At 41.7% G+C, this 15,123-nt stretch overlaps 1 protein-coding gene across 1 annotated transcript; it reads right to left on the reverse strand.

Moving 5' to 3' along the window:
• Nucleotides 1–220: 220 nt before the first annotated feature.
• prima1 (proline rich membrane anchor 1) lies at nucleotides 221–12,117 on the reverse strand. Its single transcript, XM_038728027.1, has 4 exons — nucleotides 11,257–12,117; nucleotides 10,248–10,389; nucleotides 7,735–7,864; nucleotides 221–2,408 (listed from the first exon to the last, which is right to left on the reverse strand). The coding sequence occupies exons 1-4, from the start codon at nucleotides 11,536–11,538 to the stop codon at nucleotides 2,309–2,311; spliced, it is 654 nt and encodes a 217-aa protein (XP_038583955.1). The 5' UTR covers nucleotides 11,539–12,117; the 3' UTR covers nucleotides 221–2,308.
• Nucleotides 12,118–15,123: the final 3,006 nt, after the last annotated feature.

Below are 15,123 nucleotides of genomic sequence, written 5' to 3' on the forward strand. Positions count from 1 at the left end.
GAGAGCATGTCCTCCACTGCGGGGGGCCCAGGAGACACGGCCAGCACAGCTCTGCCTTAGACATGAACAGCACAAAAAAGCTCAGTACAGACAAGATGGGCACAGGCTAAATATAACATTCTCACTTTTATCACTTTTGCCACACATGGGACAATTTGTCTACCAAAGCATAAAAACATGTTTCTGCACATATATCTCTTAAAACAAAATAGACTGTAGCTCCGTTGTTATGTACAGTTTTATTTACAACTGAAAAACTCAGCAATGAAATCAACTTATGCACATCTTTCTATCTGTTTGGTATAATGCATAAATTGCGTATGTACTATTGATTGCCATATATACATTAATGGCTTGCTCCATCAACATGACAACATTGACATAATTCTAAATGGTAGCACATTTTTTAAGTTTTACTATGTATAAACATATGTTCTGTTACAATATACATTAATTAACAGTCCAGAAGGCAGATATTTAAATATCAATATTTACATTCATGCATCCATCATTTCTCTCATATAGGTACATGGTGGGATATAGTGTTAGCTAATAACGTCTGCATGTTCAGATGCAAGCATGTGTTTTTCCAAATTTCCACAGCCAATATCTATACTTAACTGACAGCCAGAGTACAGCCCACACTCACTACACTCAGTACACTCATCAGCATGCACACTCACAGACAGACTAGCACACTCACGCACGCACACACATGCATGCACGCACGCACAGACACACGCAGATTTAATGTTCAAAAAAAGAAGAAGAAAAAGCAGAGCAGCGTTAAGTGATGCTCCAGTTCAGCTCAGTTGTGTTTTTCCAGCGGGGATGTGGAGGATGCCTGTGACAGCATTGAGTCACACACATCCCTGCTGAGGCCATCCTCTGTGCAACCTGATCTCTGGCTATTGGCTAAGTCTCCTGTCTCTCACCAGTCACAAGGTCAGCCCTGGGCTCATGTCCCCTGTTTCTATAGCGATGGGCTAAGCCCTTCTTGACAGATAGAAAAACGAAGATTGTCAAATCCAAACAATACACGGCTGAAGGCATCTAGCTGACCCCAAGACTCTGAAACATTTAACCAAATAACATGTGGTAGCAGATGTAACTTTTTTTGGGTATTGCGTTGAGTTAACAAATCCAAAATGTGGGCTGGCATATGATGCAGCACAGAAATAATGTTTTGAAAACACACATTCACGTAGCACATCATAAAGACCCCCTGACTTTTTAGCTGAAGTCTCCGGGAAACAGAGAAGAGCATTTCAAACACCCAGAGACAAAAACAACTGATACCAAAACTCTTTGCAGAGCAAGCGTGTTTTCTGCATCAGTGTCTCAACAAACTGACAGCAGGCTTAAAGCATTGGAGCATCACAAATGAATTATATGGTTTATAAATTATTCACTTAAAAAAAACAGAGCCATCAAGAAATAAAATGAATTCATCAAGATGTTCAAGATTTGTAAAGATGTGAGTAACTTACAAGACAGTTTTTTTCTTTTTAAGTAGAAAAATAAATTCAAAGGTAAGTAAATAAATAGAGGAAATAAATCGATGAATGACTGAAGTATAATACATTGAGCCTCTGTCTTCATTGGCATTTTTGGCATGGTAAAATAACCAGAACGTCCCATGTTGATGTCGTTGCTCCTCTCTTTTTAAAATATGGATTTCTTTAAATTGCATAGTCAGATGAATCCACATCTCAGAGCCAGGACCGACAGTAACATAATGCCTCTCACAAAGTATCTGTCTCAAAAATGGAGAACAAAAGATGGAATGTGTGTGGATTGGAATATAAAAATGTTGCATTCTCTGTAAAAACTGCATGCACGTTATTTATTGTGTGTGATGGGCTGTCTTGTCTGGCCGCCCATGGGACTGCAGGGCTGCTGTATTGTCTGTTGTTCCATTGCAGATGTCAACAGTGTGTGAGGTCTGGATCTGCGGCAGACTGGCAGACAGTCCCTCTCCAGCCAGCAGCCAACCAGCCTGTCAGCAACACTTGCTGTTACTAAGAGCATAATGTTCAGCCTGCTGTGCCACTTTCGACACCATGGGGGTTTGTGGATTTTTCTCTCTGTTCTTTCTGCCTTGATTTTTTTTCCTTCCATCTTTTACAGTTTTTCTTGAACTGAATGGTGTCTTCAGTCCGGGCAACATGCCAAGCAAAGAGGGAAGGTTTATTTAAACGTCATGTAAAAACCCTGTTGCATTCTGGGTGAGGAGGGATTGTTGTATTTGGGGTAAGGTGAGAGACAGTAATGGTGATGTCACTTCCTTCATCTACAGAGAGTCAGTCTATACCACAGTGTTGTTCGTACCCATAGCCTTCTTGTTACGGATACTCATGGCATATTCCCCGCGACTTGTCCCGTTCTCTTCTTTTCGTAGTGGTTTCCTGCGAATAAACATTTTCATAAAGTGAAATTCAAATTCCTTGACAAGAGAGTTTTGACATTAGCTAAAGGCCCTGTCATTAAACAGAGTTTCTAGACTGTTAACCTTTAGGCTGATTTGATTTCACAGGCTGCTCTGGGTGGATACGCTGGTCTCAGCGATCCTTTCTAATAAGCCCAATGTTCAAAGGTCACTTTTGCAAAGAGAGAGGAGGGAAATATACATTACAAAATAGGAGATAAGGCGATTACCTTTGCTGACTGGCAGATGCAATCTTCCCTCTAAGTAATGAGTACGTACGTGGCTGTCAAAACAACTTGGGAATAACATCGATACATAACCTCCTGTGAAATTCCCTGTCACCTCTGGTTGCGCTGTAATACTGCCATCCTTTCTATGAGTCTGGTCTGGTGCAAAATAAAGGTACAACACATGATCCCCTTGCTGCTACTGGCCTGTGAAGAGCAATATCATTCAATAAAGCCCCTTTCATGCACTCTGCGGTGCCTTTGTGGTTATTATATTTGTCCAGTGTACTGTGGCTTCTGCACCGACCCCCTCAGCTGCTCTCCCCTGCTCTGGCTTATGTAACTCAGAGACAGATCTGAATACAGTTAGTACAGTCATTGTCCCACTCAACACTGTACAGTGCCTTCATTGCCACAGAGGACCCTTGAGCGACATCTTAGCTCAGTGTCTCTTCTCCTCTCCTCTGAAAGCCATGGCTGACCAGTCCAACTTTGACAAACAGTCATTCCCAGTCCAGTCCAGAAAAAATCTTTTTCCCTTATCGGGCATCGTGCAGAGAGAGACTCCTTACAGTGTGAAATGAGCTCATACATGACATAATGCAATCCAGCCATCCTATGTTTGGTTTTTGTTGAGACTGTATCAGAAAGGTGAAGATAATAAATGTAATTATCTTTTTAAAGAAACTATGTATCTTTTGAAAAAAAAAAAGAAATTACACAATATTTCTCTTACAATTGAAAAATTTAATTCATAAAAATTAAAACGCACTGTTGCTCAATTTAATACACTGCTCCAGCCTTTTCTGGTCTGGTATGACCAGTAGCAACTGTAAGCTAACTTTGCATAGGTGTTACTGTGCAACTGAAATGATTAAATTAGAGAACTGACGTTGAGACACTACATTTCTGCTATGCTATCTCTGACAAGATCTTTGTACAAAAATTGCATCATGCATTCACACATTGTGAGCTTCAAAACTGTAGCTTTTATTATATGCATAACACATTGGATTGCATTATAAGTCAAACCCCCATGTGTATTTAAATAGACATTTGCTGAATCATAATCAATCTGACACTGTAAAACAGACACAACAGCTGATGTGAAGTCTTTAAATTTCTGTTATGCTAAATGTACAAGTCCATCACATATTTTTATTATTTATTGTGACATTTCTCTAGAATATAACATGACTAATATGAGTATTTCTTGGTGGTGATCAGTCTAGAAAATGTTCAGTTAGGATGTGTACTTTACTTGCACATCCTCATTTCCCCCTTGATGTCAACTCATTTTGTCTTTTTTTGTTGCTAGCATACATTTAAGCCAATCTAATTTCACTACACATGTTAAAAAACCATCTTGGCGCTGTCAGGTTTTCAGTTCCTGTCTTGGCTGTTTTTCAGCTGTCATTTCAGCGCTGTGAACCACCTCCACCCCTGTGTTCATCAGAGCTATTCAGAAATCCTGCTCGGCTTAACTCCATCCAGTTTTATAACTGAAGATACACGTGTCATATGTCACCAAAGTTACTCTCAGGATCTTTCAAGGGTCTTTAAAGGGTTTTAACTCGAACACAAAAACAATCACAATGTGGTCTAAAAGATAAACACTCAGTATGCATCCTTTGTAATTTTAGCTATGCTACTGACATGGCCCTAGGGATAGTAATTTCACTCTTGTCAGTCCACCACTCTGGTCCAGACTTGAATTTTGTTTTTGACATTCATGGTCATTCCCAACAGGATGAATCCTAATGACTTTTGTGATCCACCTTTCCTCTAGTGCCATCATTAGTTTGAAATGTGTTGTTTTTGGCGTATCTCAGCAACAATTTGGAAGGATTGCCATGGAATTTGGTACAGGCATTCATGTTCCCTCCAGGATGAACTGTAATAACTTTGGTGATTCCTTAACTTTTCTTTCAGCACCATCATCAGGTCAACATATCAGTTTGTCTAATATTTTGGTTTATGACCAAATACCTCCAAAGCTAATGACACCCCCATCAGCCTCAGCTGTGGCTACTTTGTATCTAGTGCTGATAAGCAAAAGTTTGCATGCGAACATGCTAAACTGAGTTGGTGATAATGGTAAACATTACATCTGCTTAGCATTAGAGTTAGCATTACAGCAAGCAAATTAGCATGTATCCGCATTTAGCTCAAAGCACTGCTATCTCACAGAGCTGCGGTTCTAGACTTTGAGTCTTGTAATAAAGTGCTCATTAAAAAAGTCATATAAATAAAACTAAATATCCTTCCTCCTATCCCTCCTATCCTAAACTTTTAATTGAAACTTTGAACATCATTACTGCATATAATCTATGGTGGTTGGGGTCATTGGAGGTTAGGCAATGACTAAGACTTCCTATGGGACACTGTCAGCTGGCAGAGGTCATATGGCTTAGGACACAAGGGATACATGCTGGCCATGTAGGACAGATGATGCTTGCTGTGTCCCTGTGGGACCCAGGGAAAGCCTCAAAAAGGAAACTGTCCAGCCCCAGGGTGGAAACACATTCTGCTGCGGGGGAGATGATTGGCTGATACAGCTACAGCTAGGAGAGTTGGGATATACCAAAAGTTTCCTCAAAGGGACAGACGGCATTGTTTACAGCCAGTCTGGGAATTCTTCGACTTGGAACAGAAAATCAATGAGGTCAATATTCATTTAACGTTATGCTATGTTCTTGCAGCTCACTAATGATTTTCATTTTGAATAGTTTTGACAGGTCAGTATTTGTGTTGGAAAATGTGGTTGGACACTGGTGATCTATAGCCTGCTGGAAGGTGCCTCGAATCCTGTCTATTTCTTCCAGGATCTAATCACTGCTCAGACTGACCATGTCGCTTTGGGCCACCACACAGGGCAGAGCATTGGGGCCTCAAACCGACCCCTACCCAGGCCTTCAATAATAGATGCCATGCTGTTGACACATGGCAGGTGGCAACACAACACTTCACAGGTTAGATGAATATTTCATATCAAAGCTGTGCAATCACAGCACACTTTCCTATTTGAAGTTCGGGGAATGGATCATGGCAAAATTGGGACATGTGTTGAGCTGTTTACAAATACTCCAGCCATCTGGAAATTAGAGTAACATGTTACGGTTCAAAGAAAAAGCATTAAAAAACTGTAAACACTGTAAAAATCTGTCACCAGTTTTGATGGTGCTGATTTAGTACTTACATACAATATTGGGTTTTGAACCATTTTGCCTGGCAAGTATTTCCCTTTTATTGTATCTCTGGTTAAGTATTTAGGAGATGCTGCATTGCCCTTCGCCAGAACCAGCAGTGATGCATTATCTGTCTTTGGACAAGCCTCCCGGAGCGGTAAAAGATTGGGAAAAGCATCTAGCTTCATTAGTCAGTTGTTTTGTGTTGTGTTTGTTTTGGCTTCTTAGATGGCTGACAGCCTGGACTGCAGCATCATGTCTTTTGCTTTGGATGGCACAGCAACACTGAAACACAGCATGTGTCTGAATCCTCTTTTCTATGCTTGCACACACCAGCCTCCCCGGTGCTGTGGACTTTGAATAGAATTGTATGGACGTGTTTTTTCTTTCCAGCCCCTTTGCTTCTGACAGATAACTGGCAGACAAAGATTATAAAAAATAACAAAAGGCCTGGAGGGCTGGGACCCGCAGAGCTAGCTCCTCTGCTGTCTGTGGTGCTAAGGCCTTGGCCCCTGGCCAGCTGATTTTCATTGGGAAAGCCCGGAGCACTGAGGGGCTGGAAGGGCTATATATAACTGGTTGTGTTTTTCTCACTGACAAACCCTCTCTCACATTCTTATTGACTAAGATGCTCAATTACTGCCTTTGCTTGCTTTGGTAGGCAAAATTTCTTCTGTCCTTTTCGCTGTGTTGTTTCCTCTCGCTGCCTCTCAGGAATGATGGCTGATTAGAGCATCCATGACAAATGTTAAAGGAATCGCATTTTCCCCCGGACTGCTCTCCTATTGGCTGGAGAATAATGAATGTCTAATGAGGCCAGTCTGGCTGGACCTGTGTATTTTCGCCTTCTCATTCAGAGTGGAGGGCAGCTCGGCGTGGCACAAAGTCTGCAGTCTAGAACCCACAGAGCTTCAGGACACGACCCGCTTGCATGTATAAAAGATGTGGCCTGCGACTGAATGACTGCGCAAATTAATTCATAAATAATGACTTGGGTTTGGGGCTAGAGCCCATATTGCAACAACACTTTCCTACCACTGCTGCATTAAAAAAGGTGCCCCTTGGCTACACACGGGGCTGAAGAATTGCCATAATGAATTCCTGAGCCAACCACCCATTACTTCCGCAGCCTGACTTTGCCTATTTGTTGTTTAAAGGAAGGAAAAACAGAGTTCTGCTGAGGAAAGCGTTATGTTTCTGCCATATTTTATAATGTTAAATATGCCAAGACGATGTATCTCTGTATGAAAAGATGTTGTGCTCATGGATGGGTGCACACAAGTATCTTCCACATGCCTCTCAGTGCACGTGCACTGCTTTGCATGATGTGGACGTGTGTTTGTTAAATGTCTGCAAACATTAACGTGGATGTCAGAGTGCATATGTGACACCATGCTGCCTGAACGTCACACAAAGAATTGGGTCTGGGTTGTGCTGCAGGCTAAAACCTCACACAGCCCTTTTCTCTAATAAGCCAAATGGGGTAAACAATTCCGCTGCAACAGCAGCGTCTTGGGATTCCTCTTGCTTTCACTCCTTGTGAATCCAGCTGAAGCTGAAGAAACTTCATGCACCTTAAAACATACATTTAGAATATAGGATATTTCTTTGTGACTCAGTGTAGTGGATCTTCCTGTGACATTTACAACCCATTCCACTAACCTCCGACCTTAGTGTGACCCAGCAGGGCAATGACAGGGTCACCGTAGCCTCCTGCGTCACTCACACACGAAGGCAGGAGAGATCATTCAGCCTTCCATGGGTCAAATTACACATGACATGTTAAATAGCCCGGCGGTGGCGGTTCCTATTTCATTTGTCATCACACAAATATTTCAGAGATTCATGAGTGTGAGACCAGAACAAGAAAAAAAGAAAAGTGGCATCCCACCTCTTGATGGCCTTGTAGCAGATGATGATGGCCGAGAGAAGGAAGACAACTGAGGCACAGCCCACCGTTCCAAGCACTACAATGTCCATCTCCATCCACCAGGGCCTCAACGGCACTATGGGATCTTCCACTTAGACAAAAAGAGAAGAGGGGCAAGAGGAGAGAGATGTGGAAGCAGAAGAAAAGAATGAATAAAATCTGTTCAAAATAAAAAAAAACATAACTATGATTACACGGCTCATCACTTTAGACAAAACCCTGACTCGAGTCTTGTTATTAGAGTCTTAGTGATTGTATTATACAACATAATAACAGGGCAGCATGGAGGTGATTTTCTTCCCTGCTCTCTGAGTTGGGAAGACGCTGTGTCCTCGCCTGTTCTGTAGGTCTTCGGTTCAACGTTCAAAGATATCCAACCCGACACCATGAATCATTTAAGGTCCCGTCAGCCTTCCCCACACCAGCACTCTTGTCCACACCAATTACTGTTGCAGGAACCTGCTGCTCTTTCCACATTAGATCCGTGCAGTAAGACCACTCACCAGGAATGTTGAATAACATTATGTGCATCAGCAACTTCGTGTCTGTAATGCAGAACTTTCCCCTTCTCTTTCTGCAGCATTTGATGCCCTCCGACCATCTATAAATCAGTTTAGTCATGTGCATATCTATCTATACGAGTGTTGGCTTGTTCCAGTTTTATGCTCCTGAGAAAAAACGCTGCACTGAATGCACAATAACAAACTCCTAGCTCCTGCATTTACAGTCATTGCGTTATGAATGAGAGGAAGGGTTTACACCATAGCAACAAATACTCCTTAGTAATGCTGTGGACTATTTTCCAACACAGCACATTTCTAGCAAATAACAAGGCACGGCTCTCCCCGGTACAGCACACCACGTCATAAGTCACTATGAATTTAAAAGCTCCTCTCAGCCAAACTTCCATTTTAATCCTGCATTTTGTCAACGGCTGTAGGATTTAATTCAGTCAGAAGTAAGGATCTACTTCATTGTGATAAAGCACAGTCCTTTGAAGGACTTCCAAACCGTTTTTAGCACACACAGACTTACTTAACATTGCCAATTTCTTCTCAGTTTTTTTTTTACTTTTAGAAGAAAGATAAGTTCTCAGTCATTGTCCCAGTTTTTCACGTTGGCTATGCATATTCCTTGCATTTTTAACAACTACAGTTTAAAGCAAAAAAATTCAGCTCTAATCATTCTACAAATTAGGCTACTGAAGGAATATCAAGATAATTATGTGCCTGTATAGATTAAATTGAGAACTGAGGAAAAAAACTCCCTATAAGTGAATAATTCATGGTGTCTCCTCCCTCTGCAAATACTTTGTAAAGCTGAAAAAGGAACAAAAATTGGCCTGCTTATCATTTTTATCATGACATACTGCTGTTTATCGAACACTGTACATGCAGCATTCAGATTTCATCATGCGTTGGCTGTAATTGAGCTCTCAAAACCCCACCTTAGCTTACAGTCACATGGTCCTGGCAGCATTTATGTGACCAACATTCACAGAAGGGTCAACTCTCAGGGTTAAATCTCAATTCATAGATAGCTCGTACGGTGAGGGAAAAAGAGGTGCATCTAAATTGACCAGACAGAGGAAAAATCACTGGAACTGATTGATTAAAACATTTACACTCCTGTCTATTGAGACTTTAATGATTAAGTACTCCTCCCTACTCATAATATTAAGGGATCAGGGTGAGTAATTCTAAAGAGTCACAGTAATAGCTCAGAATGACTGCATCATCAGCAGCGCCTGTCCCATATTTCAGGGCACTGTTCATTAAGGTGCTTGAGACTACATACAAATCATATCAACCTTCAGCGAGTAGGCTGGTGAAATATGTTCGTCTATCTGTCAAAGGATTTACCATCTCGGAGTGGGTCAAAAGAGAGAGTGTCAGAGAGAAAACTGCCCGCAACAGGCAGTGGATCCACATAGGGATACGCTCTTGTTGTATAAAAGCACACACACACACACACACACCCTTATTGCCGCCAGCTCAACTTCAAAACGCAGCTGGAACTCCTGGGCTGCTTCTTCAGCCCCTTATATCTATTAAATTACAGTTAATTTAATTAACTCATCTGTGTTTTAATCAGGGGTCCTCCGGGGGAAACCCTACTACTGAACCACTGAGCTTGGCAGCCCAGCAGGCATGGATTTCACAGGCAGCTGGGTACTCCCCAAGGTCAGACCCGACATAAATTAGTACTGTGTTCAGCTGTCAACATCCTGCTGGCTCTATCACATGCACAGATGTCCCTACGCAAAACTGCACCCATGCACGGGCAGTCTCACAGTAATCTCAGGGGGTTGATGACACATTTTTCTTTTGAGCATAAAAGGAAATGCTTCACTTCAAAACTGTTTCTTCAGACTAGCCGGTTGCTTGACACTTGAGATCCAACTGCGGGGCAAAAGCACACTGACAGTGAGACAGACAGGTGTGAAACCTGGGAGTGTGAGCTGGGAGCCTTACCTACGGGGCCCAGTAGCCGAGGGGGAGGCGGCGGAGGTGGTGGAGGAGGCAGGGGAGGGTATCTTCTACAGTGGCATGCCAGCTGGCACTGTTCACTAACTTTCTCCGCCACACTCTGTGAGCATGACCTCTGGAGTTCTCCCTTATGGTGAGGGAGAGAGAAAGAGAGAGGCAATGAAATGATTGAGGCACCGTCCTTCAGCGCATTACTCAGAAGTACCATCAGCACAATGCTGTGCAGCACAAATGGAGATGCTTGAGCACTCAGAAGCCTCTTAGTTAGCAGCACTATGGATATCCTCTCAGCAGTCTTTTCATATCGCAGCTCCAGTGTTGTTGTCACCGGGGCTGCTGTGTATGTAGTACATGCAGAATAGTATCACGTCTATGGCTGCAGCGCGCTCCCTGTAAGAAACCACCCACCAACAGAGTGGGCAGCAGGCTGCCCCGAGGAGTGTGCGTGGGTGGACTTGGAAACTCAAGCAGATCACATTACACATGAACCCTGGCAACACTGTGTGCGTGTGAACAACAGCTCAACACTATCTGTAGGCAGCAGCACAGGGCAGAGGTTAGAATACTCATCAGTAACATATGCCTGCTGCAGGGATCCTGGTGGGATAACTGAATATTGTTATCATAAAAACACAGTTGGCTACTCCATGTTCCCACTACAAGAGAGCTGAGTGTCTACATGTGTGTGTGTGAGTGAGTGCATAGTTATATCTCTCTTGCCTTACTGGAAACTCTACACATGCATGCCTGTCAGTATTTCCTTAACACAGGTGTGCCCCGGACTGATCATCATCTGATGTAAACACACATGCAATGTATTGTATTTTAATAGCAGCATGATAAGCTAAGTACATAAGTTAGTCCACTTGAAAAAGATAATCAGTTCCACAGCTCCTATGCACAGTCCATCAGTAAATCAAACTCCAGTTACATTTCGTGTAACCTCTCCTCATGCGTAAAATTGACAAGTGGCGCGCCCGAACATGGTCCTTACCTGGCATGAGAGTAAAAACAGTGAGAGAAGGCAATGACCGAAGAAAAAAGGCCAAAAACTTAAAGTATATGGCATTAGATCTTGGACCAGCATTCCTCTTGCGCTGTTCTCGAAGATACTAGGCAGCGTTTCCAACAAATGAATGCAGTATACATAGGGTTGAACAGTTTGGGAAATAACCATCCACCCTGTCCAGTTCAGCGGCGATATCTGTGACAAGCGTCTCCAGAAATAGTTTATGCCACAATCATTTTCCTCTTGAAATCCCGTTGTCGATAGCATAGGACAGGCGAGCCGTTGGAATGAGTAGCAAGTCTCGATAATTCACATCTCGAAAGTAGTTTTTTTTCTTATTGGCACTCAGATAGCGACCTGAATCACGCCGCTACTCCGTGCAATGTGAGGGCGGTAGATGGCCCGTACCTTACATCCCTCCTCGGCTGCAAGCATGAGTGCAAATGGGCCACTCAAGCCATCGAAGTTGGAAGAGAAAAAAAACACGAACAGAGAGAGATCCTCAGGAATATCGTGCGGCAGGATTCCTCACAATAGGATTACACATGCCCTCAACTTATCTAGGCTGAACACTGTATGGGCGAGTCCGGAGGGCAGAGCCGAGGGTTAAACTGATGTATCCCCCTCTGTGCCAAAATACAGCGGACCGTTTTATACTGGAGCATCACCACCGCGCACTTGATACAGCGCTCACATCAGCTCATCCTGACAGCGTGTGCTCAAATAAATTCACCCTCCGCTTCTCAAAAAGTCCCCTCCACCCCCTCCCTAGCCCCAAAACCACAAGGGGGGCAGGTTATGAAGGCGTCGGTTATGTCAGCTGGGATTTGTTTGTTTTTTTGTTTGCTTGCTTTATGTTGATGTTTGATTTTTTTTTTATAGTGGCCCAGGCATAAAGTATAATCCCACAGTGCGTGGAGGCGAGTCCGTAAGGATGACGCGCACTAGACCGAATTAAAGTCATGTGGAGAGAGACAGAGAGCAAGAGAGAGAGAGAGTGTGCAAGAAGCCTATCGACTGAAAACACCGCCGTACACATGTTTGATGTGCTGTGTGCCTGCAAAAACACTCTGTGGTCCAATGTCCCAAAGCAAAGCTCAACAGCAAAGACATTTATAAGATATTTATTAGATGTTTGTTTTTAAACCCAAGTCTCAGTTGATTTCTTGCCACAATACATTTGACTCCATATTGATGTAGTTTTTAAGAGGTGATGCTGTAGGCCAGAGCACAAAGAATCTGACTGCAATGGGTAGTTTTTAAGAGCAAAGTTGCATAATATCGTTGGTCTCCACTAGGCACAGTTATGAAATTATCCCACAGCCCACAGCCATGTACATGGTACTAGAGAGCCAACGTGACATTCACAGTTTATTGGAATTTACTAAGACAGTTAACTGACAGTAGGAATAAAACCTTGGTGCTTGTCTTAGTGTGGCAATAGAAGACTTTTGTTTGGACCCCTATTCTGCTTTTTCTTGAAATAATTCTTTGACACCACCACATTATTTTACATCACCACGTTTCTTAAAGCCCCTGCACTAACTACTCCTAGTAGTAAAAGTGCAATGGGTTACCTTATTGATCACAATTCTAGAGCTGAAGCAATTAGTACTATTAGAGTACTATTTTTTTTAATTTGTTGATTGTCATTCTGAAAGAAAAAACTACAAACTACACCAAGTTACAGCTTCTTAAAGTTGATAACTGCTGTTTTAATAATTGTAAGTTGAATATCTTCAAGACATTTGAAGACATTAGAAAATGGTGAAGGGCATTTTCACTATTTTTATAGAATTCAATCAATTATGATAATAGTCACTAGTTGCAGCCCTACACAAATAAAATACTTTCCCCGTCTGTCTCCTCTAGAGGGATCTTTGTTGTGGAGCCCAAACACCATCCCTTAAACTGAAGATCCATTGTCTTGCTTAAAGTCACTACTTGAAGCTGAGGTGTTGGGTTGGCAGGACAATGTCTCTCCCCAGCCTGATCATTTTCATTGCTCTTTCATGTTTCATAAATCCACAATCATTTGTCATGCACAAAGGACTAAAGTTTTAAAGTATTTTTTGTGGTTTAAATAACAGAAGTGACAGCCAGTTGTGTCACAGCCTGCTTATTTCAACTAACGCAAACAGCATCTAAGCCAACTATCTGAACAACTTTGGATTAAGATCAATGGATTCAGCATCTTGCCCTACAGCCTTTTGCTGCGGCCAAGCATTTATCACATCTCTTGCCTATCAAAAAGCTCTTCACCGACAGTAATGGGGTGAGCTCATGCACAAGAGCTGTGGCTGACTTTTAGAGTAGAAAATCCACAGCTGCTGTTAAATTGCATGTGCACATACAACACAGAGACTTTGCAGAGTTTACAACAAGTATACAACAGACCTAGATTTAGCATACACTGTGCCCAGCAGTTCAGCTCGTCCATCCTCCCCTACACTCTGTCCCAGTATCGATTATCTGACAAGAGAAAAGCACTACATCCTCCTGGTTCCTTCCTGCTGCCTCAACTCATCCCAACAAGGAGCAATCTGCCCAACATACATCACAACCCCTTTTAGACTCAGATAAGAAAACCTCTTAATAAGATTACTGTGGTCTTTTAGTGTTATTATTCTTGCCAAGGTACTTAATCAGCATCTGTGCAAACAAACAAAGCCCACAAATATTGTTTGCACCAAACAAAAATAGATTTTAAAACCCTCTGTCATTTAAGATATATTTATGTTCAGAGATTTGTTTTTACTATCTGTGCATTTCTTCTTTATGCTACAAAGGACAGCTTGGCTGGATCCCAGTAGAGGTAGATTGCCATCTAGTGGGAAACTCTGGCAACACATGAAATTAAGGCTCTCCATATAAACATATTAACAGTTCAAGTGCAAATAGTTAAATTAAGCAGTTTTTCCTGTTATTACTACCTACATAACAAAACAACTAAAACACCAAATAAAAAAGGTATTATTTTAAAAGAAACATTTATTTCAAAAGAATGAGAGGAAAGTGAAGTTTTGCCTGAAGTTGGATTTGTTTTGCACTACTATTTTACAGTTATTTTAATTATTGTAAACTCTTCTGTCCTTATTTTGTATCTGTATATAACATCAACAAAACATGGGAAACAAATTGGCAATACAATGAACGTCTTTTTTTGGGGTCCATATTGTCCATTTACCCAGATCCAGATATAGAATCCTTGTTGTGTGCAATGAAGGTGATCCATCGCTCCCTTTTTCATCAGGGATAATGATATTTTTCCCGTCACATATATGAGCTATGTCCACAGCATAATGTTCAACACTGGGAGGATCAATTTTTATGGCAGTTTTTGCATGCTTTCTTGCAGCAGACCAGTAGAATTTCACAGAGATGAGGGTCGCTTCTCAGCACGACTGCTTATATTATCAATCCAACACTTCTCTTACCGTCCTTAGAAATATAAAATAAAGATACATAAATACATATATAAATATATTCCGCCAAATACGATAATGTGTTTGTGTGAACAGAAGATGTGAGAATGATTAGCATTCATCTCCAACACCGCTGTTGAGTATAGAGTTGTTTTTTCTTATTTTGACTTATGATGAAGAAACAAATGAAATTCTTGCAACCAAAGTCTCTCCATTTCCTGGAATTTGCACAAGGGTGTTGTGTCACGAACATTTACATCTACATTAAGATTTCATTCCCACTTTTACTTATAGAGAGCTATTATCTTTATGGATCTGTAAACCCTGCTCTGTGTATAGCTTTTCTTTTTTTACTTACATTATTATTTCTTGCTTTCTTTTCTCTGTTCTTATCTTTTTGTATCTTTATCTGGTCTGATGTAACACT

Source organism: Micropterus salmoides, unplaced genomic scaffold (genome assembly GCF_014851395.1).
Source record: "Micropterus salmoides isolate LMB-PRFRI ecotype aquatic unplaced genomic scaffold, ASM1485139v1 Ms_hic_scaffold_19, whole genome shotgun sequence".
Classification (NCBI taxonomy): domain Eukaryota; kingdom Metazoa; phylum Chordata; class Actinopteri; order Centrarchiformes; family Centrarchidae; genus Micropterus; species Micropterus salmoides.

Coding starts and splice junctions, on each gene's coding strand:
- prima1 (XM_038728027.1), bottom strand. CDS start 11,538: ATGCTATCGACAACGGGATTTCAAGAGGAAAATGATTGTGGCATAAAC. Junction 10,390..11,256: donor TGTTTTTACTCTCATGCCAG/GTAAGGACCATG, acceptor CCTCACCATAAG/GGAGAACTCCAGAGGTCATG. Junction 7,865..10,247: donor TCGGCTACTGGGCCCCGTAG/GTAAGGCTCCCA, acceptor TTTTTGTCTAAG/TGGAAGATCCCATAGTGCCG.